This window comes from Podarcis liolepis (genome assembly GCF_965112155.1).
Source record: "Podarcis liolepis genome assembly, chromosome: 4".
In the NCBI taxonomy this organism is placed as follows: domain Eukaryota; kingdom Metazoa; phylum Chordata; class Lepidosauria; order Squamata; family Lacertidae; genus Podarcis; species Podarcis liolepis.
The window spans coordinates 72,981,487-73,006,327 of NC_139558.1; the positions used below are offsets into that span (position 1 = coordinate 72,981,487).

Here is a 24,841-nt window from a genome sequence, read left to right on the forward strand (position 1 = left end):
GTGTTTGTTGTGGGGGAGGAAGGGAAAGGAGATTGTTAGCCGCTTTGAGACTCCTGAAGGGGAGTGAAAGGCGGGATATCAAATCCAAACTCTTCTTCTTCTTTTTCTTCCTTCATATATGTGTGTGTGTGTGTGTGTGTGTGTGTGTGTGTGTTTTTCAAGGAAATGGCTTAGGTTCTGTGTGCCAAATGGGTGAGGGCTTTCCCCACCCATCTCATCTGGCTGGTATGTAGAAGGATAGCCAAGCTGTGAGCAGTGAGCTGGAAAGAAGATAAAGCAGAAGAGAGAGAGAGAGACGTGTTTGCTCTTTGCTGGACTTTGGGGCTTCCCTGAAAGCAAGGGGAAGCAAGATCCATGAGGGTGTTAATGCTGTGAGTCCTTCCATCCTATGCTCAGGTTGTGTTCAAATAAAATATCTTAAAAGACAGCAGAGTCTCAGCTGACTTTCATTCCAAAGAAACAGAGCCCTGGGTAAGTGTTGGAACCCCTAGAGTCTCTCAGTGCTCAGAGAGTAGTGATGTGCATCCAGTTTTTCCAGATTTTTTTCTTACCACAGCCAGCATTCTCAGTTCACTAGTCAAGCATAGTCTTCATTGGACTGCTTTGTGGGGTTTCCCTCCTCCTCCTTTAGAGTTTTTCTAAACACTGTTTTTTGTACTTCTGCACACCTCACTGCCCTAAGGATGGTGGTGTGCTGCTCTCATGTCTGGTTGCTTGATACTGTTTTGGCTACTTAAGCAACAACACGTGGGGAATTCAGTCGGAATTAGCATGCAGAAAGATGGTGGTGGTGATATCTCCTTCAAGTTAGACTCTCTTCCTTCAAAACTGGTCATACTCCATACATAAATGTGTCCTGGTAAAGCAGACAAAATCCCACTCTTTAATCACCTTGATTTTGTGAAGTAAAGGGTGGTATATACAAAAATCAATTATGTCACCAAAAGAGAGGTCCATTGTGATCTGGTTCCAAAGCAGCCCATTTGCCATTTCAGCACTTGGGAAACTCCATTAAAACATTCAGGTTTTAATGACTTTCTGAGTGACTCAAAAATCCCACAGCAATCGAAATAAATGTCACTGTGTGCTGGAGCCATATTCTGTAGGTCACAAGCAGAGACTGTCTATAGCAGAGGCCATGTTCTGTCACAGAAAGTTGCTTATCTGCAGTTATGTAAGAAATCTGCTGCAGAAGATCCAGACCTGCAGCTTTAAAGATGAGTGCCTGGAAGTAAATAACTCCTTGTCGGCAATGCCAGCTCGAGACATTTTGCTGCCTGGTAAAGGAAAAGATGACACCCTTCTCCCATTCCAGAAGCTGACTGGTCTGGCAGCTGAATCTGATTTCAAGTGCTGGCGACATGACCTTGCCCTCCACTGCACTTGAGGCAGCAGACTAGCTCAAGGTAAGCTGCAGGGCATACAGGCAGCTCTGACTTGCCACCTCTCCCTGTCCCACAGCCTCTGCCGCCTGAGACAGCTGCGTTACCCTACCCAATGGTAGGGCCGGCCCTGCTTGTCAGAGCATACAGGGGGACAGACTTAGAAAGGGCAGTAGGGGAAGATATCCCAAAAGAGCAATTTTGCATAAATTACTCCTGTCCCACATACTTGTGGTCCTCTGGTAGTCACTTGCCTATATTCCCAGATATTAACCTTATCCCTGCATACTGGAATGTAGGAAGGGCGAAGTCACATCACTGGTGTATCTAGTTTAGTATTGTCTCTTTTCAGCGCTAAATGCCGAGATGAATTCCCCAAATACACTTTTCCAAAATAGTTTATATTTACTACATTAGGTCTACTTAGTATGATCGTCTTTTGTATGTTCTCTCTGTGTGTGTGCAATACATACAAAATTTAGAAATAGAATTGAAGAGCGGGAAGGGACCTTGAGAGTCATCTAGTCCAACCCCCTGTAATGCTAAAATATTTTTGCCCAACGTGGGGCTTGAACCCCCCAAGACCCTGAGATTAAGAGTTTCATGCTGTACTGACTGGGCTTTTAGTATGTGCATGCAGCTATATAAATTGAACTACTATTATTATTATTATTATTATTATTATTATTATTATTATTATTATTATTATTTCTTCTATACTGCTTTATATTTAAAGAAAAAAACGGTTTACATAAAATAAAACAATCCAGAATATAACAAAGTCAAGCTTCAAGAAAATTATTTCAGATCCTTCTCTGTGATATATGGCTTTCCCCATATTTTTTTACCTTCTTAATTTACATAGCTGCCCCATAGCAGAAGTACTCTAGGAAGCCAGTTACAGATAGGTAGCCGTGTTGGTCTGCCATAGTCAAAACAAAAAAATTCCTTCCAGTAGCACCTTAAAGACCAACTAAGTTAGTTCTTGGTATGAGCTTTCGTGTGCAAGCACACTTCTTCAGCTCATACCAAGAACTAACTTAGTTGGTCTTTAAGGTGCTACTGGAAGGAATTTTTTTGTTTTGTCTAGGAAGCCCGTATGGTGTAGTGGTTATAGAGTGTCAGACTAGGACCTGGGAGATCAGGGTTCAAATCCCCACTCAGTCATGAAGCTCATTGGGTGACCTTGGGCCAGCCACAGCCTCTTAAGCTACCTCATAGGGTTGTTGTACCCGACCAGAAAAGCCATTTTAGGCCGCATCTGCACTATACTGTACATTTAAAACAGCATCTTGCCACCTTTAACAGTTATAGTTCCCTCAAAGAATCCTGGGCACTACGGTTTGTAAAGGGTGCTGAAAGTTGTTAGGAGACCCTTATTCCCTCACAGAGCTACAGTTATCAAAGTTCCCTCAGAAGAGGGATTGATCATTAAACCACTCTGTAAATTATAGCTCCACACCATTAACCAACTGCAGCTCCCAGGTGTTTTTTTTTTTGGAGGGGGGCAGGAGAGCCAAAACTATTGAAAATGCTTGCTACTGCTCTGACTATATACTGAGGATATGGGCTTAGTCCATTGTCTGATGACATCACTGCTGAGTTAATAATTCTGCTGATGCAGGCCTCCTGTGATCTTCATCACAAATGTGACAATAACTTGGCTGTTTCAACAACTCTTAACAATGAGGATGGCTTACAGAGAAAAGAGACTTCAGGCAAAACCTGTTTTAATAATAAGGTAATCTCATCTATTTAGATACATTCTGCATGTGAGTGTGGCTAAGACAATGCACAGGTAGATACCAATGTAAATAATTCTTACCATGTGCCATAATCATCCCATTGAAAACAGAATATACACTAAAACTGTTTAATCAGCTGAAAACCTCAAGGTAAAAAACAAGTAACATGATTCAGTTGTTATTTGAAAATAAACTGAGAATTTTTCTCATTGCAAAAGACCAGAGAAAGTTTCTCAGTTCTATTTCTGGGTTCATCAGGCTGCTTGACATACATAGGCTACTTCATGAATAAGTTTTGGATATTTTTCAAGAAACAACCTGTCTTCTGAATTATTATTGTGGCTTACAATTTAATAGAGTGGAGCTCAATTTATTTCCCATTGAAATATGGAGGTTACAAAGTTGAACATAGTGTGGCAAAATGTTTCCTACACTGCTTGATACCCAGTAGGTTGTTAGGTCTAAAAATGTCCAGCAGTGTAAGTAATTCTTTGACATATATTATTAGTCACTCAAGAAATTCTTCAAAATTAGGTCTTGCCTTCTGGAAATGTACTAAAAACCAACCAACCATCTTTTGGTTATCTTAAAGGATATATATATATAAAATATTTAGGGACCAGGCAAAATCTTTTCTCTTCTCCCAAGGATCACACGGCAGTTAACAATATAAAAACGCAAATATATATAATAGTAACAAATAGTAACAAATGAAACAATACACCCCTCCCCCAGTTTAAAAGGCCATAGATTGTTTAATTAGGCAAAGACCTGGGAGAAGAAATGTTAAAATGGAACATATTCCTTGCTGTCGTTTGCCAAGTAATGTTTAGTACACACAAGTTATGCAGCTTTGAGTTCTGATGTTTCATTAATGACTAATTATGAATTCATTAACATCATGTCATGACACCATGAGCCAGACAATTAAAATGATAAAGTGGTTGTTTTTCTCTTTGAACATGAATTTTGCAAACTTTTCTTTAAAAGAAATGGATATACCGTACATTGGAGATTTCATGCTTTCCAAAGTAATTAGGGACATCATTGGCTTAGGTACAGATGAGATGAATACAGACTTTACTATGTGTTTGCCACACATCTACTATGCATTTGTCACACATATGCACCTGATGTGTGATAAAGTCTTCCTTACCACTCCCAACCAAACCACCTAGTGAGAAAGCTCATTCCAGGATAGTTTGCTCATAGACTTTGTGTGGACTTTGGATCCGAGTCAAAAAGTGGATCATAAATCCACTATTTATTTGATTTAATCCTTAGTATAGATGTAATGTTCATTGCTGCATTGACCAAATGCTTTTGAAAGATCATGTTGAAATAAATTAAGAACCATTGATAACACCTTCAAGTTAGACTCTCTTCCTTCAAAACTGGTCATACTCCATACATAAATGTGTCCTGGTAGAGCAGACAAAATCCCACTCTTTAATCACCTTGATTTTGTGAAGTAAAGGGTGGTATATACAAAAATCAATTATGTCACCAAAAGAGAGGTCCATTGTGATCTGGTTCCGAAGCAGCCCATTTGCCATTTCAGCACTTGGGAAACTCCATTAAAACATTCAGGTTTTAATGACTTTCTGAGTGACTCAAAAATCCCAGAGCAATCAAAATAAATGTCACTATGTGCTGGAGCCATATTCTGTAGGTCACAAGCAGAGACTGTCTATAGCAGAGGCCATGTTCTGTCACAGAAAGTTGCTTATCTGCAGTTATGTAAGAAATCTGCTGCAGAAGATCCAGACCTGCAGCTTTAAAGATGAGTGCCTGGAAGTAAATAACTCCTTGTCAGAAGACATCTGAAGGCAGCCCTGTTTAGGGAAGCTTTTAATGTTTGATGTAACATAGTATTTTAATATTCTTTTGGAAGCCGCCCAGAGTGGCTGGGGAAACCCAGCCAGATGGGCGGGGTATAAATAATAAATTATTATTATTATTATTAGAGAACAACAACTTGTCAGCAATGCCAGCTTGAGACATTTTGCTGACCGGTCTGGCAGCTGAATCTGATTTCAAGTGCTGGTAATTAAATTAAATTACATTCATTATATAAAGATTTTGCATTACAGTATTCTTGTCTACTGCTTTTGTAAAATGGCTTACCATAAGCAACACTTGATCATCTACCAAACATTACATATCTATCTTTTTCAGAAATATATTCTTAGTGGCTGTGGTTGTTTATGTTTGTATTTTTGGAAGGAAGCCATTCTGAAAATAACTACTTTTTCAGTTTTCTCCCCAACCTCCCTGTTTTGCTTAGCTCTTAAACTGAAGGACATCATGAACAATGAATAAAGAGCAATGAAGATTTTCTGCAAATGGTGGTGGAGGAAAATCTGACTTCTACTGAACATCTGTGTGATTGGCAAGTCAAAACACCAATGCACTCCCCTCTTAGGAACAATGGAGAAACCTACTAAGCAGCAGATACACAAAATCGAATCCCAGGTAGGTGGGGGGGATTGTTTTCTGTTAAATGGCACAAATTATTTCTGGAGATGTACTAACAACATAAAAATATGCTGTCTTTGAAAGAGATTTATTGTTGCTGTATGACAAATAGCCAGACACAGATGCTGTATTGGTCCTCTTAAAACTTTTGTTTAGAGTGTATACAGTACTTTACAAAGAGGACGTTGACATACTATCTCTCCTCCAGTAATTTATGTTGCTCAGAACTAGTCTTTGTTATTGAGCAGAGCTGCTCAGATGTGCGTACACAGTTCCCAGACTTAAGGGCTGTCACACGGAAGAAAGAACATGCTTGTTTTCTGCTGTTCTGGAGAGGAGGACTTGTACCAATGGCTTTGAGTTACAAGAAAGGAGATTCTGACTAAACATGCGGGGAAACTTTCTGACAGTAAGAGCTGTTTGGCAGTGGAACAGTCTCCCTTGGGAGGTTGTGGACTCTTCTTCCTTGGAGGTTTTTAAGCAGAGGTTGGATGGTCATCTGTCATGGATGCTTTAGTTGAGATTCCTGCATTGCAGGGAGTTGGACTAGATGACCCTGGGCACTCTCTTCCAACTCTTAGATTCCATGATTCTATGATTTTATCTTCAGAAAAGTAGCTCTCTTCTCTTCATAGTATGAGGGCACCTGGGTGCACAGCAGACCCCACACAGAACTATGCATCTGGGAGATATTGAGCTTCATTAGATGTCTAGAGGTTCTAATGTTCTGAGAGAGGGAACAAAAAAAAATTTCTTTCTTCACTTTCTCCATGCCATGCATAGTTTTATAAATTTCTATCATGTCACGTCTCACTTGCCTTTTCTCTAAACTAAAAAGTCTCAGCTGCTGCAAACTTTCCTCATAAAGGAGCTGTTCCATCCCCTTAATCCTAGCTCTCTGCCTGGTTCCCTGTAACCTCACTTCTCACAGGGAGGGAACCGCCAGAAGGTCCTCGGAGCTGGACCTCAGTGTCTAGGCTGAACGATGAAGATGCCAGTGTTCAGCAGCTGTGAAAAAGCTGAATTCCGTGCTAGGGATTATCAAGAAAGGAACCGGAAATAAAACTGCCAATATCATGGCATTAAACAAAAATGTGTACGGTTCTAGTTGCCACACCTCAAAAAGGTTATTACGGTATAGAGCTGGTAAAGGTTCAGAAAAGAACAACCAAAATGGTTAAGGGGATAGAGCTTGTCTGAAGACAGGATAGAGTAGGGTGTGTTGAGTGCCCGCAAATGCTAACCTACAGTACAAAGGCTAACTTTATATCCACTACTGCAACCACTTTTGCCTCTAGCCACAACTACCCAGTGGTCTATGGCCTATGGCATGTTGTCTAGAAGGGAATATAGCCCCTGGGCTGAAATAGATTCCCAACTCCTGCTTCATAGACTACTCCTTGACCCAAGCCCATTGGGTGATTTATATATATATATATAAAGTTTAGAATTTAAAAGTAAAATGAATTCTGGAAAGTGCCACAGACTGTTGGGAAGGGGTACCATAATGTGATCGGCGAGACAGGAGAATAGCAGTGGAAACATATGTTTGTTCCAGGAGAGGGGTATGAGAATGTGGTAGAAAAAGAAGAAATGAGACAGCAGAGATGTGGAAGAAATAAAAGAAGTGCAACAGGTGACCCAACAAGAGGTTGTTTTTTTAGACTTTAGATAGCTTCAGTAACGTTTTGGTTCCCTTTATATAGAATTTTAAACATACAAAGCAATTTTATTTATACATTTGTTTTGGGTGAATATTTAAAACATGTGTGTTACTTTTATACAAACAGAAAAGAACAAGGTTTGACATTGAATATCCAGAATAACTCTCAATTTGTTTTCATACAGTACATGACTATATACAGGTGTTTACAATACAGTCGTACCTTGGATTCTGAACGCCTTCTTTTTGCTCCCGAATGCCGCAAACCCAGAAGTGAGCGTTCCGGTTTGTGAACGTTCTTTGGAACCCAAATGTCCGACGTGTCTTCCAATTGGCTGCAGGAGCTTCTTGCAGCCAATCGAAAGCTGTGCCTTGGTTTCCAAACATTTTGGAAGTTGAAGGGACTTCCAGAACGGATTCCATTCAACTTCTGAGGTACCACTGTATTGTTATCTATGAAACTTAAAATCATGCAGCACAAGTCAGTAGTCAGTAGGTATGGATGATTCTTCCTCTTTCATGAGCCTACTGCTGAATCTTTGCTCAGCTTCCAACTTTAACAAAAGCCATCTTCATATGGCTTAGCACAACCATCAAGCCTTTCATATTTATATTTGTGTTTGTAAATTAACACATTGAATGGTTGTCTGACAATTTATTGCTCACTTTTGTTAGATAAATGTTTCTGATTGAATGTAGTTTTTTTTAACAAGTCTATACAAACAGCTTCAAAGGAATACAAAGTATTTAAATTTTAACATTTATGCTTTGTTCTACTTATATAACACTTGCAATTTTAGGGAATAAAAACTAAGTGTCACAATCTATTTTATACTGTCATTTCTTTAAAAAGTCAGTCTATCCTAATGGATGCAAACACATTTCCTCTTTATTCCTGGGTATCAGGAAATTATTAACTATGTTTCCCTGCTGCAAATTCCATGTTGTGTTCTCCTTCACCTTGCTCTCTCTTTTGCTCCTTCTTTTCTCCCGCTTTCTTACGAGACCTGCTCTTGGGAATATGCAGTTTTTCTCTTTCTCTCCTCTCTTTCATCCCTTCAGGTTCCTGAAAGAAAAAGAGCACTGAAAATTAATTTAATAATCTGTCTATGGCATGTATATGGTAACTGAGTTAATGTTCCAATTATTAAATACCATACTCACTTTTTTCCTCCTAAAAAGTAAGGGGAAATGTCTGTGCGTGTTATGGAGGGAATGCCTACGGGTGGCATGCCTACGGATTTTCCTCCTCTAAAAACTGCGTGCGTGTTATGGTCGGGTGCGTGTTATAGAGCGAAAAATACGGTATTTTTCATATTGATTTACTATAAGTTTAAATATAATATAGGGACCTTTAAAGAAACACAACTACATTGTCAGACAGCTGAGTAAAATAGCTCAAGATAGCTGGAGAAGCCATTCAAATCTAGCTGACATCATGGCTGACCCAGACCAACTAATTATTCCATATTGATATGAAAGTGGAAGTGGTGGTGGTTGGGCTAAGCACTAAACACATGGTTCAATTAGACTAGCATATACAAATGGTTGCACTTACCAAAGAAACTGAGCGCTTGTTTTTGAAATGCAGTTGCTTCTCAAAGGATTCTGAAAATTCCTGTATGGAGTTTGATCTACTGTTTGGTCCACTTGTCCCCTGGGAAGAATTACCATTTGAGGATTTTTTGCTTGCCTTCATATGACAATGGCATTTTGTATCTTGATCTTCTTGCAGTTCTTTTAGGTGGCCTGAGGATGGGATCTTGGTAGAACCATGAAGCCTTGTCATATGGATGGAAGAAAGCTTGGCCTGTAAAAAAAAAAAAGAATCATTATGCAATAAAAATAATCTTTATGCAGAAATTTGACACAAAATAGGTTTTATTACTCTATTTCATCCATGATATGAAGTCACACACACGTGTGTGTGTGTTTTAAATCACATGTCTACATTCTTGAAGAGATGTAGATCTCTGGCTGTTGCTACATACTGTGGGGCAGTCAAAATAATTTCCTTATGAACACGGTTTTTAGTCACCTGCCTTGACATAATGAAATAAATGATAAATGTATATTATTTATCATTTCATTTGTTATGTGTAAGGAAGATATTTTTATTGACACGCACTGAGTTCAAATAAAAGAAAGTAACTGCCCTCCCCGCACCAGCCATTTATCTTTATTTTTCAGCATTATTCCTGCTTGGCTGCTTTTAGGTAATTAGGAGGTAGCCATTTTTTAAGAAATCTAGTGGCACAGTTAAAGGCTGATAACCAAATCCCCTAATGGTTTACAGCACAATCCTATATGTACCTTCTCAGAATTAAGTCGCATTGAATATAATGAGTTCTACTCCCAAGTAAGTGGATATAGGGTTGCAACCTTTAGTCATAGCAATATTGTGCCAGAGTGGAAATGGACTCATTATTTTTCAAGGACCTGGAATCAGCTACTTTCTTACCCAGTGTCCAAGCATACTTTGAGGTTGGTTGTTCTTCAGATGCTAGATTGGGAAAAACTCTTTAGGCCTCATCTGCACTATAAATTTAAAGTGGTATCATCAGAGTGGTTTTACAGTCCATCCCTTTTCCCAGGGATTTCTGGGAATTGCAGCTCTCTGAGGGAAATTGGGATCTACTAACACCTCTCAGCACCCTTAACAAACTACAGCTCCTGGGCTTCTTTGGAGGAAGTGGTATAATATTGCTTCAAAAGTACAGTGCAGATGAGGCCATAGACTGATATCTGACTGGAAGTATTTCCTTATGTACCTTTTTCATGGATTATTGCAGCCATCCATCTATTGGATTCAAATTAAAGCCTCTCCACAGGAATTTCCTGCCAGGATTTTTGTCAGATGTCTTGGATTTCTGGCTAGGAGCAACATTCTAGTTTGTAATATTTACCTCCCATATGTATTTTCTCTCCTAATGTTTTTATATCTGGTTCTGTAAGTACCCTTGATCAAAATGTCTCAAAGCTTGAGAAAAAGGATAGTTTTTATGTGACAGCTGAATACAATGACATTCATCTTTTAAAAAGTCATTATTTATTGATTTAAAACCTCCAACATTTAATACTAAACTTCTCAGGTTGTTCAGGTAAAATATGAGAACAATTCAGAGAGAAAGCATTCTGTGATAATGATACAAAGTTCTTACTGCGAGGTTAGGTTGGTCCTTCAGTAGCTGCTGTATTGGGAATTCATAGGAGCTGTCCAAATGAGGGTAATATAGTATAGATGCAAGCTCACTAATGTCAGCTATAAAAACTTCCCAAAGAAATGGACTATTTGCAGTAAGTAAAGTGAAAGAGAAATGCACCCAAAAGTGTGGAATGAATGAATAACAGGAAGGGGTATAAGCACTCCACAAGCAAATCAGGATGAATGCTCAATATTGTATAACTTTACTATATAAAAAGATCAGAACACATGTTCAATAAATAGTTGATATAATTTAATTTCCACATAAGCTCTGTGCAAGCAAATCAGGATGAATATTCAAAAACTAGATTGAAGAGCCCTTTGTATTTTCCAAAGCCTGTTTGTAACCCCAGCCTTAGCTTTAATAAACTCCTTCCTTAATTTGGGCCCACTGTGTTGTGAGACACCAAAGAGCAGTGCTTGCCCTATTGTACCTACCTATTCGTTTCATGCTACTGAGAGAGAGAAACCCAGGATCCTGCTATGTTACCCAGCAGAGACTGGGGAGTACAGAATTAATCATGTTAATCATACAAGCTGTTTCTAAATTCCCTTTTCTAATCTAGCATCAGGAGGCCCCAACTTTAGGAGAACATGCATACAGGAATCAAAGCCACTAACAGCCAATTTTATGCAAGATTCCCTTGTGGGCCAATACAAATTGATGGCACCATCACCAATGGTTTGTAGGGAATCACAGGGAATTCCATTTTGCTTTTGGGTGGCAGGGGGAGGAAATACAGAAACCTCTAACATCTTGAGAGGTTATCTGATATAATGAAGTGGGAATTATATGCATGTATCTGTATCTGGAAAGCCATTCAAAGAGCATGATTTCCTGTCACAAGCTTTTAGTGAATTGTTCCCACTGTGACTATGCAGTGAATATTGATCTGATCAATAGAAGCACTCCTTTAGGAAATGGGCTGTAAATGAGTTAATTGAAAGATTCTAGATCTTCTGATGTTTTAAAGGCAAGTTATAATTTTAAAGAAGGTACTACAGATATGGACAAGTAGCTTTAACTGAATTATTTATAACTAAAACCAAAGAGGGTAAGAGGCTGAGGACAAATGCTGTAATTTCACAGAATAGATAATCTAGTTATTAGAGTACAATGTGGGTATAAAGAGAGGCCCATTTCCCTCCTTGCTGTTCTACTGATCCTATGAAAGACTTTTAGTATGACAATTAACTACCACAGGCTGTAGCGCTGGTCTCTAAAAAGGATTTTGAAAATCATGGAGGATGCATTTATAGATGTCGTTCATGCTAGCTAAATAAAACTTCCATGTTCAGATTACGTATACCTCTGAACAATTGATGTTAGGGACATTTATGTCCATTTTGTAAGCTCCCAGAGATATCTGGTTGGTTGTGGCTAGGAAAAAAGTAGTGGACTGCATATATAATGGGTTGTTTTCACATTTACTTTACTCTAGAATTGTTATCATTTGTTCCGTACTTTTTATGGAAAATCCAGACAATCACATGAACAAATATGTACAGTATAGTGTTGTCTGTTTTGTCCTCCATTTTCGATTTGTGGAGTGATGACTGAAAAAGTACTATTGAAGCTTATTAGCACTCATGCACATTTAATTAAAATCTTCCAATTTATATGTTCGGCTCTTTTAATGCTTCCTGTTAACCATGGCAGTGGATTTTTCATTTGTATATAGATTTATTTATGTTTCTATATAAAAATAACATTCTAAAAATAGGATGAAATCAGTCATTAAAGCCTTCTTTAGAGCTAGCAATTAAGAGAGGCCAATCAAGAGGCAATTAACAGGTTATTCATCAGTTATTTTGTTGCCATGGTCATCTGGAAGGGACAGAAAGAGCAAACAATAATCTTTTAATTAATGTAGCAAGAGATCTTTGCTGATATTTACAATACTTTTAGTGGTTGTTGTATAAGGATTTTGCCATGGGGAAGAGCATTGCTTCACAATATATTACTATATTAAGTGCTGCATTTTAATACTGTTCTTAGCTGACAAATAATGCCGTAGCAGTGTTATAGGGTTATAGTGTGGAAACTGGAACTGGAAAATGCCCTACTGCCTTTACTCATAAAAGGTGACACAGGTGCTGGGTTTTTACCAGAGTAATGAATATATTTTAAAATGTTCAAAAATAGTGTCAGAATTGTTTTTAAGTATGACATACCTTAAGCATTTGTATATCATTTTTTAGTAGTCACTCTTGATGTAAATGAAATGAATTATATTTATATTCTCTCTCTCTCTCACGTGCTCACACGTGCGTGCGCACACACACATTGTATGCATTAAAAATAAACCTACAAATATAATTGTTCCCTAACCTTTTGCATTAGCAATTTAAGCACAGCTTTGTAGAACATCATTTGTTTTAGTGACAATTTTGGGATTTGTTCAGCAAGATTTTACAGACAACGGGAATTTTGCTCACAGAAAGTGAACCTATGTGGACTCCAATACTCTTACATCCACACATTCTTCTTGCCCTGTTCTCCCCAGATGGAAAATACCAAGTACCCTAGCACAGTACCGAATTTATCTGGAATCTTCCTATTAGATAGAAAAAGTGGGATGGGTAGTGGATGGAATGGTGAACTGTCAATTGGGCACATGTTGGAACAGATTCAAAACTCTGTGTTCCCCCTGGTGATTCACATCTCATCACACTTTCTGCGAATCCAAAAGTTTGTGTCGATCCTTAGTGAAGTTAGGTGAATGCAACAACTTGGGGAAACATAAAGTGTTTATTTTAGCTAGAGTCATTGTCTATTTTCAAATTTAATTGACCAGTAATCATTTTGTGAATTTGTTAAGTAACTTATTAACATTTTCCCTAGTGATTCCCATACACCATCACCCTCAAACAGGAGCCAAAACAGTGAGAAACAGGGGCAGGGGTATCACCATGCTTGAAGGAATCCTAACTACAACCCCCCTTTTTTTAAATTAAGCCTGAGGGACCCAAAGCCATATAAAGCCCCAGTGAGCATGCTCACTAGCCACAGAATGTTGAGCATCAATTGGAAAAGAATAGAAAACAAAGGTTTGTGTGGAATGGAATGGGTGTCCTAGGGAAGGCCATAGCTGGCTGATGCACACCCTGAACAGGAACTCGGTTAGGAGGCAGAGATACATCATAATGTTTTGTTGCACTTGTATATGGTAATATGAACTTGGAGATCCCATGCCTATCGGAAAGGCAGTGGAACTAGACCACCCACAGAGAAAGCCAAAGGTTTTGTATACCCAAAGGACTCTGCTGGTATACAGAAACATATTCTTAATTAAAACAAAAAACCAAAACAACCTCCACCCCCTCTCTGCAAAAGAAAGCCTCATGGAGACTGCGCATATTCATTGCCTTCCTGGATCTAGGGAATGCTGAGGTTATTTCAAGGTCAGCTGAGAAAAAGATAAACAGAAGGGAGAGTGGCTTGTGGTCAGAAGATGCATGCTGTGAGACACACCTCTTCCCATCCAAATCTCCCCTGCTTTAGTTCAGGATTCTTTAACCTATTAAAGAGTTCTGATCCAACTGAAACTAAATTAGTTGGGGCTTGTGGGGAGATTTATAAGGATTGGGGTGGGGTAAACCTTCCTCTGCGCCAACGTTATTTAATCATGCCCTCTTTTACATGCAAGGGATGGTATGCTTATGGAAACATAGACAAGGGACTGTGTTTGATGATCTTGTTTTAGAGCAATTCATGTAGCCATGGAATTTGCAATGTGCTATGGGAAATTTCCCAGCTCCCCACTAATTCTGTGCAGACTCTGAACTTCCAAATAAATAAACAAAATTTGAAAATACAGTAACTAACACAGCCAGAGCGGAACTTAAGGCACCCTCCTATTTCACAGTGAACTTCATTAGTAAAAGTGAAATATTTATATGATCTGAAGAGAAGCCAGAGTATTTTCACAACAAACTTCATACTTTTCTTCCATCAGCTCAGATTCATACATACAAACAAAACATGTCCATTAATTCTGGCCGTGCAAATTTGACTCAAGGTCTTATGGGATTAAAAACATTTTCTTCATTCAATCCTGAGCAATTCTCATGCTTGAGTTCTACAATATTTTCATCTATATTTTATTTATTAGCTCTGGTTGTGGAAATTTACTGTATTGACATGGATGCTGAAAAGCATTTAGGATTCGCATCTTGCTATGTACAGTATTGGATTTTTAAAAAATAAATAAAACCACCATCCAATAATTCAACCATAGGTCTGAAGTACACAACCACAGGGCATGATCCTTTCTCTCCCATTTTTCTGCTTTCTCTTCACATTCTCTACTTACGGTCTTACCGGAAGAGAGGCTCTCCTTTCACTCAGCGATCTTGACTGCTGCTTCCTCTGTGCTCTACTCTCTCTTTCATCAGTCACACTATGGCCCCAGAAACTACTCATCCATTTTGCAAAGGAAAGATCATCATCCTCTTCATAGTCCATGTACAGACGGGAAATATGTATGTGAAACAGCACTGCTGAATTATAGCCACACAATTATGAGGGAATAGTGCTGTAATTTCAAATTGGTCCCTTCTATTTAGAAAATGCTACCACCTAAAAGCAACCCAACAAATATATATTAGTCCAGCGCTGCCCTTGGTCTTGTCTATATATGTACAAGCCAAGCCCTGGTAATCTATTTTAACAATTGCTACTTGTTTCTAACCTTTCCATTACAGAAATTCCCAATGTCACACACCCTGCAGGGTGGCAAGAGAACTGGGCCGCCTGCTTCATAGTCTTGCTGTTGAGTGCACCAGCTGCCAATACCAATGGAGAGCTTTCCATGATAACATGCCTGCAAGGCTCAGGCTGTGATTTAGATCAGGCTTGCAATTTCAGGAAGCAGAATTGATGTATTGACCATGTTCAGGAACTAGCACAGTATAGATCTTAAATGACTGTACAAAATAGCATGTTCTCTCTTCCAATATTCAAATTACACATTGCATCTATACAAAAAGGCTCTCCTTGGAAGATTCTAGAATTTGGCTAACACTACCAAAGACTGGTTCCAATCTGCCACTGTATGTGAATTTATACATTTATTCCTCTTATAATTATGTTTCATGATATATGAATTGATATTTCCAGAACAGAAAAAGTGGTCCACCTGTGGAAAATATAAACACAAACAAAAATATAAACACAAACTTTTGAAATCTATATGTCTAGTATATAAACATGCAAAACATTCATCTGGCCACACTGTCTGGTGAAGAAACCATATACATTTATAACAGACTGCTTCCTCCCTCAAGAGACCATCAGATTAAATCAATTGCTGGGATGTTTAGGACGAACATGAAACAGGATGTCTTAATTAATGATGATTAACTTATGAAGCCCATAGCAACAGGACATGGTAACGGCTATTACCTTGGTGAGCTTTAAAGAAAAGGATTAGACTTATTCTCCATAGGGCTATGGTTATTATCTCAGTCATATATATTTTACATTTTCTGATTTCTTTTTAGTTGTTGATAATGTAACAAAAGTTCCTGGGGAGGAGGCTAGAGAGAGTGAATTCAGATTTTATAAAGTAAAATCTGAGAGATATCTTCTTCTTCTTCTTAGGAGAGCTTCACAGAAGTATATGCAATGGCAGATTTTACTCTTCCACCATTAAGACCAACAGCAAAGCCACCATCAATGTTCAGTGTGCATCTCCCACCAGTGAAAACATCAGCCAGACAAGCACCAGCACCCTTGTCGACCACAACTCCTTCTCATCCAACTAGAGGTTCGAACAAGCATGCCCCATCTTCTTCTGCAATAACAAATCCGGTTTTTCTTCCTCCACTGCATTCTGCAGGCAAGAAATTGGGAGGAAAATGCAATGTTCTCCCTCCACTAAATGCTGCAGTCAAACAAGCGGAAGCAACACAGGAAGCATTTTGTTTGCAGGTGAGCAGCCATGTTGGTCTTAAAACAGTCACTTAGTTGTCTTGTTCTGGTGGGTGTACCAGACAATCCAGCGTCACCAGACAAATATTTTTCAAATTTGTCATCTCCAAGCAAAAAGTAGAAGTTTGAATGCTGTGGGTGACCAACAGTAAAATTAGAAAGAAAAGAAGTAGCTTTTATAGTAAGTATAGGATTCACTGCACATTTAAATATATTTCCTAAGGTCAGATAATATAAACAACTATAAGGCTGTTGCATACCATATGCAACCACCCCCACCCTGAGAATCCTGAGAACTGTAGTTTGTCAAGGGTGCTCTGTGAGGAGTACAGTTCCCAGTTCCTTCACAAAGTAAAATAAGTTGTCAGCACAAACACCCTGGCATTAGTACCCCAGTTAACACTTCCCACGACTGAATCTACAAAAGAGAGCATTGAACCTCTTGATGAACTGCAATTCAGTAGTTTCATGTTGTAGCCTTCTTTTGAAGTTCTTAGTTTGTACAGTGGTACCTCTGGTTACAAACTTAATTTGTTCCGGAGGTCCGTTTTTAACCTGAAACCGTTCTTAAGCTGAGGTACCACTTTAGCTAATGGGGCCTCCCGCTGCCACCGCACAATTTCTGTTCTCATCCTGAGGTAAAGTTCTTAACCCGAGGCACTACTTTCGGCTTAGCGGAGTCTGTAACCTGAAGTGTTTGTAACCCGAGGCACCACTGTACTCACCAGTTGCCAGGTTCCAACTGGGTGGGGAGTGGGTACATGATTGTGCAAAGAGTTTTCCATGCACCATTATAAGCTGTTTTCATACTAGTGTATATTAAATGGGAGTAGAGGTTGCTGATGTGATCCCCACAAATGTTCATTATTTTATTGTCTGAATGAGGTGTTTGTTGATGTGATTTTATTTCATAATTGTAAAAAATGTTCCCATTTCTTTATGAGTTTTGCATATATACGCATGTATTTATAGATATACATACACGTCTAAGATATGTCACGTGTTCGTAAGATGTACATTTTTTCATCCCTGCACGAAATGAAATTTCAGTAACATTCCCTTGCGTGACTGCACAGTCCTGCATTGCAAGTAATTGGACTAGATGATTCTTAGGGTCCCTTCCAACTCTGCAATTCTACGATTCTGCATTCTCCGCTTACACCGCTTCCCGCCAGCAGGTGGACGGACGGGTGTTCCTCCTTCCTCCGCCCTGTCTGCGCTGGCTCCATCCGGCCAGCAGGTGGCGCCGCAGCCTAGGACTTGCTGGTAATGGGAAGGAACGCGGCGAGCGGAAGCTTTAATAGGCCTCCTTTCCCGTTATGCCCCTCGTTTCCGTTGACCCCTCGCTCTCCCTTTCTCCTGGGCTGATTCGGCGGCGGCCGGAGGAACAGCGGCAGTAGCTGCTGCTACGGGGGGATCATGGCCGCCTCGAAGCCCGTGGAGGCCAGCGGGGGCGGGAGCGGCTCGGGGATGCCGCGCTGGCAGCTGGCCCTGGCGCTGGGGGCGCCGCTGCTGCTGGGGGCCGGAGCCCTGTACCTGTGGGGCCGGCGAAGGCGCGCCACGCGGGGCGGAGGCAAAGGGGCGAGCGAGAGGAAGACCCCCGAGGGAAGGGCCAGCCCGGGGCCCGCCGACGGCTCAGGGGCCGGACACCCCGATGGCCCCAGCGGGGACGAGATGGTGAGAAGGGCTGGGGTGACGGGCTGAGAGGAACGGGGCTCGAGAGCGGCCGTTGGGAATGGAACGTTGGGGAGGCGAAACCGTTGGGAGGCGGCGGCCGCGCGCGCTTGGGGGAGGCCGCTCACGTGCCGGAGCCCAACAGCTCCTTGAGGTTCCAACGGCCCTCGGTTGTGTTGAAGGGCCTCTCTCTCTCGGGGAACACGGAGGGCCAGACCGCGCGGCCCCTCCCAGGGGCGGCGGCAAAGACACCCAGCCCATTGTCGCCTCCGCCAATCCTTCCTCACCTTTGGCTGGGCGGGAATGATCGTTGGAGTTAAATGTACGTAGCGCATGAGGGCCCTCGTTTCCTCTGCCCTTCCCTATTCCCTCTCCTCTTTCGGAGGGCATCTGGCAGCCGCTCTGTTTCGGTTGGAGAATAGGATCAAATGTTCCCAGTAAATTACAGGGGCGACCGCTCCAAGTTGCTGACCCCCCCCCGCAATTGATTCTAGCCTCTTGCTGCTGGCCCTGGCAAGCTGGGAAAAAAACCTTCTGTAGTGGAAAGGACTGAGATGGTTTTATACCCGTTAGAAATTGGACCCAAACCTCAGACAGGGTCTGGTCCCAATTTGTAATTTACTTGGGATAGGAACTTGAGTTAGCCTTTACAAAGCCCTCAAGTGTGAGACTCAGTGTTATTACTAGAATAAGTGGGGAATCCAGTTATGAGACTCCATCACTGGGAGATGGGGGATCCACTTGATGATACAGTATATATTTTCATAGGTTTGGATTTAAGAGTATGAATGCCTTTGAAAGCCCTTCCTCAAGGCATGTCTTAATGTTCTAGGCGTAGGACATTCCAAGTGTGTTAAGCGTGTCTCTTTGGTCATGTACAGCGGTACCTTGGTTTAAGAACAGCTTGGTTTATGAACAACTTGGATTAAGAACACTGTCTGTGAGGGCTGTGCAGCTAATTCAGTTATGTAGTCATGCATGCGGTACAGTCCTCTTGCAGTTACAGTGGTGCCCCGCAAGAAGAATGCCTCGCAAGACGGAAAACCCGCTAGACGAAAGGGTTTTCCGTTTTTGAGCTGCTTCGCAAGACAATTTTCCCTATGGGCTTGCTTTGCAAGACGAAAACGTCTTGCGAGTGTTCCGATTTTTTTTCGCTTCCCCCCTTTTTCTAAGCCGCTAATAGCCTTTTAGCCGCTAATCCGCTAAGCCTTTAATAGCCGCTAAGCCTTTAATAGCCACTAAGCCTTTAATAGCGCTAATCCGCCAAGCCGCTAATAGGGTTGCTTCGCAAGACGAAAAAACTGCTAGACGGTCTTGCGAGGCACCACTGTAATGCCTATTGCTTCTTTGAAAGAGCTCTGAACACATGAAAAACTAGTGCATTTATGAACTGATTTTTATCCATCTGGAGGATATAGATCGGGACAGCTAAGTGGTTGTGACTGTCCAGATGTAATTGGGCTCCACTTCCCAGCAAGTATATTGAATGGGTCAGGGATGATGGAAGTTGTAGTCCAGCAACATCTGGAGGGCCACAGGCTAGTTATTTGTAATGTAGATTCTAAAATTTGTGCTCCTGTGTTTGTTATGTTCTTAAAACAGGGATAAGTAGTTGTTGAAATAGGTGTACAGAACTGTACAGTTCTGGTTACCTGACTTCAGTAAGGGCATTGCAGAACTAGAAGTGATGTAGAAAAGTGCAACCAGATAATCAAAGCCCTGGAGCAATTCCTCTATGAGAAAAAGTTATATAACATTTGGGGCTTCTCTGTTTGGAAGAAAAGACAGGTAAGGAGAGACATAGAGATGTGTAAAATGATGCACTGTGTGGAGAATGTGGCTAAAAGAACATTCTTCACCTTTCATAATACAGTGGTACCTTGGTTGTTGAACTTAATCTGTTCCAGGAGTCTGTTTGACTGCAGGAACTTCCTGCACTCAATTGGAAGCCGTGTCGGATGTTTGGCTTCTGAAAAACATTCGTAAACCAGAACACTCACTTGTGGGCTTGCAGTGTTCGGGAACTGATTTGTTTGGGAGCCAAGCCATTTGACAACCAAGGTACCACTGTAGTCGAATCCAGGACTCATCCAGTGAAGCTCATGTTGGAAGATTGAGAACAAGAGAAAAAGAAGTACTTCACACAGCACGTATTTAAACTAGGATTCTCTGCTACAGGATGGTAGTTATGACCATCGGTTTGGATGACTTTAAAATTGTGTTAGACAGATCAATGGATGATAAGGCTATCAATGGCAGAGTATTACATCCAGTTTTAGAGGTGGTATGCCTCTGATTAGCAGTTGCTCGGGAACACAAGTGCTGTTCTCATATCTTTATTGTAGGCTTCTCATAGGTATGTAGTTGGTCACAGAACAGGATGCTGGACTAAGTGGGCCTTTGGTCTGATTCAGCTAGACTGCTTTGAAATAAAATGCAATAGCTTTGATTTAGAGACCTATATTTTGAAATTTTACGTAAATATTTCTCAAACTTTTGATTCCATAAACAACTTTTGATTAAAATAGGAGGAAATTTGTTTTTAAATTCAAAAGATACCTTGTAACTGCAGGATGCTCTAGTTCAAAGTGCATCATAGTGGAGACTTACTTTCCCCTGTGCTTAATTAAGTCACTGCCCAGGGTGTCCAGAGCATGGAGGTGTGCTTTCTGGGCAGTGGTAATGAATGCTTCAGAGATTCCCATGCTCTTGCCATCTGTACTGATGACTGTTTTGGGAAATCCAAGTGCATCTTTGTCTTCAGGATGGTGTCTCATTTCACATACTGGCAGCTAAAGCTGTATGGGGTATGAGGTCTTTCCCCATGGCCTAGTCTGAGGCTCCGAAACTTTTTTCACACTTTAGCATTTATGACCACAGAGTTTGGGAATTAGTGCCCTCTCTAAATCTTACTAGGTAATTCAGTGCAAGTTAGGAAAGGCAGAGATAAAAATACTCATGAGGAAGATACATTAATTGGAAACAGTTCTTGTTTTAGTGTAGAGTCAGGCATCTTATTGCTGTCTTAGCAAATGTTCCTATAGATAAAAATGAAAGTTCTTGGTGTCTCTGAGATTTCTAAGCAGAGTGCAGTCATTCGATAGTCTAATCTTAGAATGAAATGTATATAGTCTCTTGCATTTGATGGGAGCTGTTAATTGCCAATTATGCCAGGCCATGGATTAGGAATATATAGCATGGCTTAAAGTAAGGGCTTTATTTTTTACATGGTGCACAGCTCCCAAAGTAGCTCTACCTACATTGTTGTGCCCTGAAAATATGTAGTCCGATTGCATGATGTGAACAGTTGCTTAATTCTGTTTCCAACTTGGAATTTTATTTTTTAATCTATCTGAGGAAATCCTGTGAAATTGAAATGCTTGCATTCTCTTTGCAAGCATTGGAGAATGAATATTAGCACTTTCCATATCAGGTTAAATAATTAATGGCAAATTTTTAAAAGTGCACTTTTAAAACTTATTGATCTTATGAGTAGTTATATATATTCCTTTCTTTAAAGTGAAATAGGATAAGTATCTTCTATTGTTTAGGCAGCTTAATAGCATTTGTATGTTGTTGTTGTTGTTGTATTAATGAATGGAAAATATTAAAAAGTCCCCAAGTCATCTATCCTTCTTAACAAATGATGTAGGTGCGTAGAATTTGGAAATCTTTTTCTAGCCAAAGGTATTCCAAATCTCAGGCTTTTAATATCTTATAGAGACAAGCACTGCATTTTTGTTGGAGAGGCATTTTGTGGTATGGGTGGTTGGTGCCAGTTATTTTTCACTGGCATTTTGGTACTGATCTTGGACCACAAGAATAAAAAATTGCCTGTGTTGTTTGAAAGACAGTTTTTAATTATACATCTGTAAGGAAAAGCTGAAACTTGTCCTTTATATATCTCTAGTCAATTTTTGTCATATGTTGGCTTCACTGAGATCATGCCCATTAAATGACAGCAAATTCCTCATTCTGCTTGAGAAGACACTGTCCCTAAAAACAAAGGCCTTGTTCATAAGCTTTGTGACATGGAAAAATAATGAAGACCCATGCACATTCCTTTAGTGTTTACTTTTTACCACAAACCTTTTTATCAGCTTGGTTTTACCATAGTTTTCTTTACAAATGAACAAATATACTCTTTTGCATTATCTCATTTAGGGAGTTTGTGTTTGAGAGACAAGGTAGTAATCATGAAGTGCTATTCAAACAGCCTTTGCAAGACTAAATGACGTTAAGTCTCTATTATGGCACTTGAGCAGTTTTGTACAGGAAGTACAGATTTCATCTGCTAGCAACTAATGTCTCAATTATTAACATTTCTGTTATGATGTGTTTTCTTTCAATGTAGAAATTAAGAGGATATTTTGCATGCTTGTAGGAATTCTCCATTGTGAGCAACATGATTTTCTAAGTCATGCAATACAGCCCTGTGCCTGCTTCATGTTTGAAGTTCTTGTGTTTGCAAAGGAATCCACAAAGCTTTGGATTGAGGCCATAATGTAATTTTTACCATTGAAATAGGTTATACCCCCAGGACTAGGAGTCTTAATTTTAAAAACATTAATTTTGAAGAAGTCAATTCAAGTCCATAGTAACATCCTCAACACACATCTCATTTCCTTGAGCAGAGAATTGTCTAGGTTCAGTGCTACAGAGTTAAGTGTTTTATTTATCAAAAAAACAAAAAACCCTAGAGATACATGGTATCCTATAAATACTTGGCTTTTAGTTTACAAAAAATAAGCAAAGCATTATGGAAGCAAGCAAGCTAGTAATATAGCTGCTGGTCATGCCTGAGATTCCCAGAGAATAACTAGTTCACTCAGCTCCAAGACTGAACCCAGTTCTAGTCAACTCCAGCTTAAACTCAGCTCTCTTGTCTGCCTCTCTAGGAGTCCAAATTTAAAGTTCAAACTAACACGAATTTCTCTTAGTGCCTCCTTTCTAGTTGGGGAATGTTGCCTTTCAAAGGCTTGTCATAGGTTCCAAGTCAACAGGAAAGCATGAAGGCTATCTTGTTAGCTGTCATTGTGCAAGTATCAACTGGTCACTCATAACTATTAGGAAGCAAGAAGCATCACAGAATGTTCAGTGACCATAACAGTCTTCTCTCTTAAGTTGTGTATTCTCTTGGACTTGAAAGGAGATACATGTGTAAGCTATATTGCCTTCCTGTGCTTGTAATAAAAAGAGGCTTATCTCCTACTTCTATTTTCTTTATTAAAATAATAATCTTAGTGTGATAGAGTATGTTTAATGTATGTTTATGTTTAAATTGGTAGCAAGAACTACACCACAAATCTTTCATAAGCTAGGGAAATATTTTAAACATTCCTCTCAGCTGGCAGCTGTGGCAGCCTTTTATGCACATCATCTTATAACCATACATAGCTGAGATTCATATAGGCCTCCTCTAAAGATTCTCTATATATAGATTGCTCTAAATAAAGGTGGGGAAAATGTTTAAATCTTTGCCACATTTTGAATGCTGCATTATGTTTACCTATAGAAGCATCTTTATAAAATAGTGGCTTTCTTGTGATCAGCCCCCATCAGTGTTTGAAACTCCCCATTTTTCTACGCGCATTTTGCTACGGAATTTCATTAGTGTGAGCAGTTTCTGAGCTCGGTACAGCACTGCGCCTAAGATTTCAGATTAAAACTGCAGAGTGGAAGGAAAAGAGGACCTTTTCCTGCCTCCCCACTTCCAGATACTCTCTGAAGACTGGAGAAGAGACCCTCTTAAGAATATATGGGGGGTGGGCAGGGGAAGGACTAGACTGTGTGAAAAATGAACATAATATTTTAGCTGCAGTTCATTCATTTTCAGCTTTGTATTCTTGTTATTAAAAAAGGTTCCTAGACATTCTGTTGTTGCGCCCATAACCTAGGTTTAAGGTGCTGTTTAGCTCCTAGTTTTGATATCTCAGTTTCTATAAGGTGGTTTTGGACACTTTAAAGTTTTATTAAGCCCGCCCTTTCATATTTTCAAAATATGTATGAATGGTGAATATATCTTTTTTTCCAGAGCCCTCTTGATAGAGCCCAAGCAGCAAAGAACAAAGGCAACAAATATTTTAAAGCTGGGAAATATGAGCAAGCCATTCAGTGCTATACCGAAGCCATCAGTTTATGTCCGCCTGAGAAAAATGCTGACCTTTCTACTTTTTATCAGAACAGAGCTGCAGCATATGAGCAACTGGTATGTTTCTTAAATACAAACATTATTAATATAGACTTCACCTGCTTCTTTGTATGTTTAAACATTTTATTTGTTCTAGTCCCCTAGGCATTAAACTCCGCACATGCAGAAGTTTAAAATTCTTCTAATTCACAAGTGCCTCTTGTTGTTTGCAATTCCTTGGTAGGGAGAAGCAGCACATAGACCTTGTTTTCATGATCAAATTCAGACTTAAGAATCCAGGATATGCATGAGTTCCATGCACTCAGAAACATCCTCTTCATGTGAGCAGGGAAACAAACCATGAAGGAGAAGTTAACTATTGCTTCATGATAAATACAAACTGGGAAACTGGTTAATGCCTTCCAAACAAGTGAATATATTAAACCATAGTTTAAAGTTGGATAACAAATCCTGGCTTGTTTGGGAGCCATTAACCATAGTTTCCCAGTTCACACATGAAGCTGTGGTTAACTGAAGCTGTCTCACTTGTTCCCCATTTGCATGGAGGAGGCAGCAAAGGTCTTGGGCATATCCTGCCTTGTTAGGCTAAGTTTGAACAGCCAAATGAA

General features: G+C 39.9%; 2 protein-coding genes across 12 annotated transcripts in view; one reads left to right on the forward strand and one right to left on the reverse strand.

Moving 5' to 3' along the window:
- The window catches only part of TOMM70 (translocase of outer mitochondrial membrane 70), a gene marked incomplete at its 5' end in the record, with an annotated part of 73,771 nt that overhangs the window by 28,954 nt on the left and 19,976 nt on the right, over nt 1–24,841 (forward strand). For 3 of the 8 annotated variants that reach the window (XM_083500786.1, XM_083500785.1, XM_083500784.1), the window contains 2 exons: nt 16,079–16,408; nt 24,117–24,290. In XM_083500786.1, coding sequence (XP_083356912.1) covers nt 16,079–16,408; nt 24,117–24,290 — 504 coding nt within the window. Of the gene's footprint in view, nt 1–3,108; nt 3,124–5,401; nt 5,603–16,078; nt 16,409–17,827; nt 18,086–24,116; nt 24,291–24,841 lie in introns of those variants that run through there. The other 5 variants (XR_014525511.1, XM_083500781.1, XM_083500782.1 and 2 more) reach the window with 4 other exon arrangements.
- Nucleotides 7,311–18,076, reverse strand: LNP1 (leukemia NUP98 fusion partner 1). Of its 4 annotated transcripts, none has more exons than XM_083500822.1 (4): nt 17,945–18,076; nt 14,798–15,055; nt 8,827–9,078; nt 7,311–8,334 (listed from the first exon to the last, which is right to left on the reverse strand). In XM_083500822.1, exons 2-4 carry the CDS (start codon nt 14,939–14,941, stop codon nt 8,182–8,184), a joined length of 549 nt encoding a protein of 182 aa, XP_083356948.1. In that variant the 5' UTR covers nt 14,942–15,055; nt 17,945–18,076; the 3' UTR covers nt 7,311–8,181. The 4 variants fall into 4 exon arrangements, with proteins under 4 accessions (XP_083356948.1, XP_083356947.1, XP_083356946.1 ...); XM_083500821.1 differs by lacking the exon at nt 17,945–18,076 and adding an exon at nt 17,569–17,700; XM_083500820.1 differs by lacking the exon at nt 17,945–18,076 and adding an exon at nt 15,881–16,079.

Excerpts from the sequence above, each read along its gene's own strand:
- LNP1 (XM_083500822.1), bottom strand. The coding sequence starts at position 14,941 with ATGGACTATGAAGAGGATGATGATCTTTCCTTTGCAAAATGGATGAGT. Across the intron at positions 9,079-14,797 it reads AAAGGAGAGCCTCTCTTCCG|GCCAAGCTTTCTTCCATCCA; the intron begins GTAAGACCGTAA and ends TTTTTTTTACAG. Across the intron at positions 8,335-8,826 it reads ACAAGCGCTCAGTTTCTTTG|GAACCTGAAGGGATGAAAGA; the intron begins GTAAGTGCAACC and ends TTTTTCTTTCAG.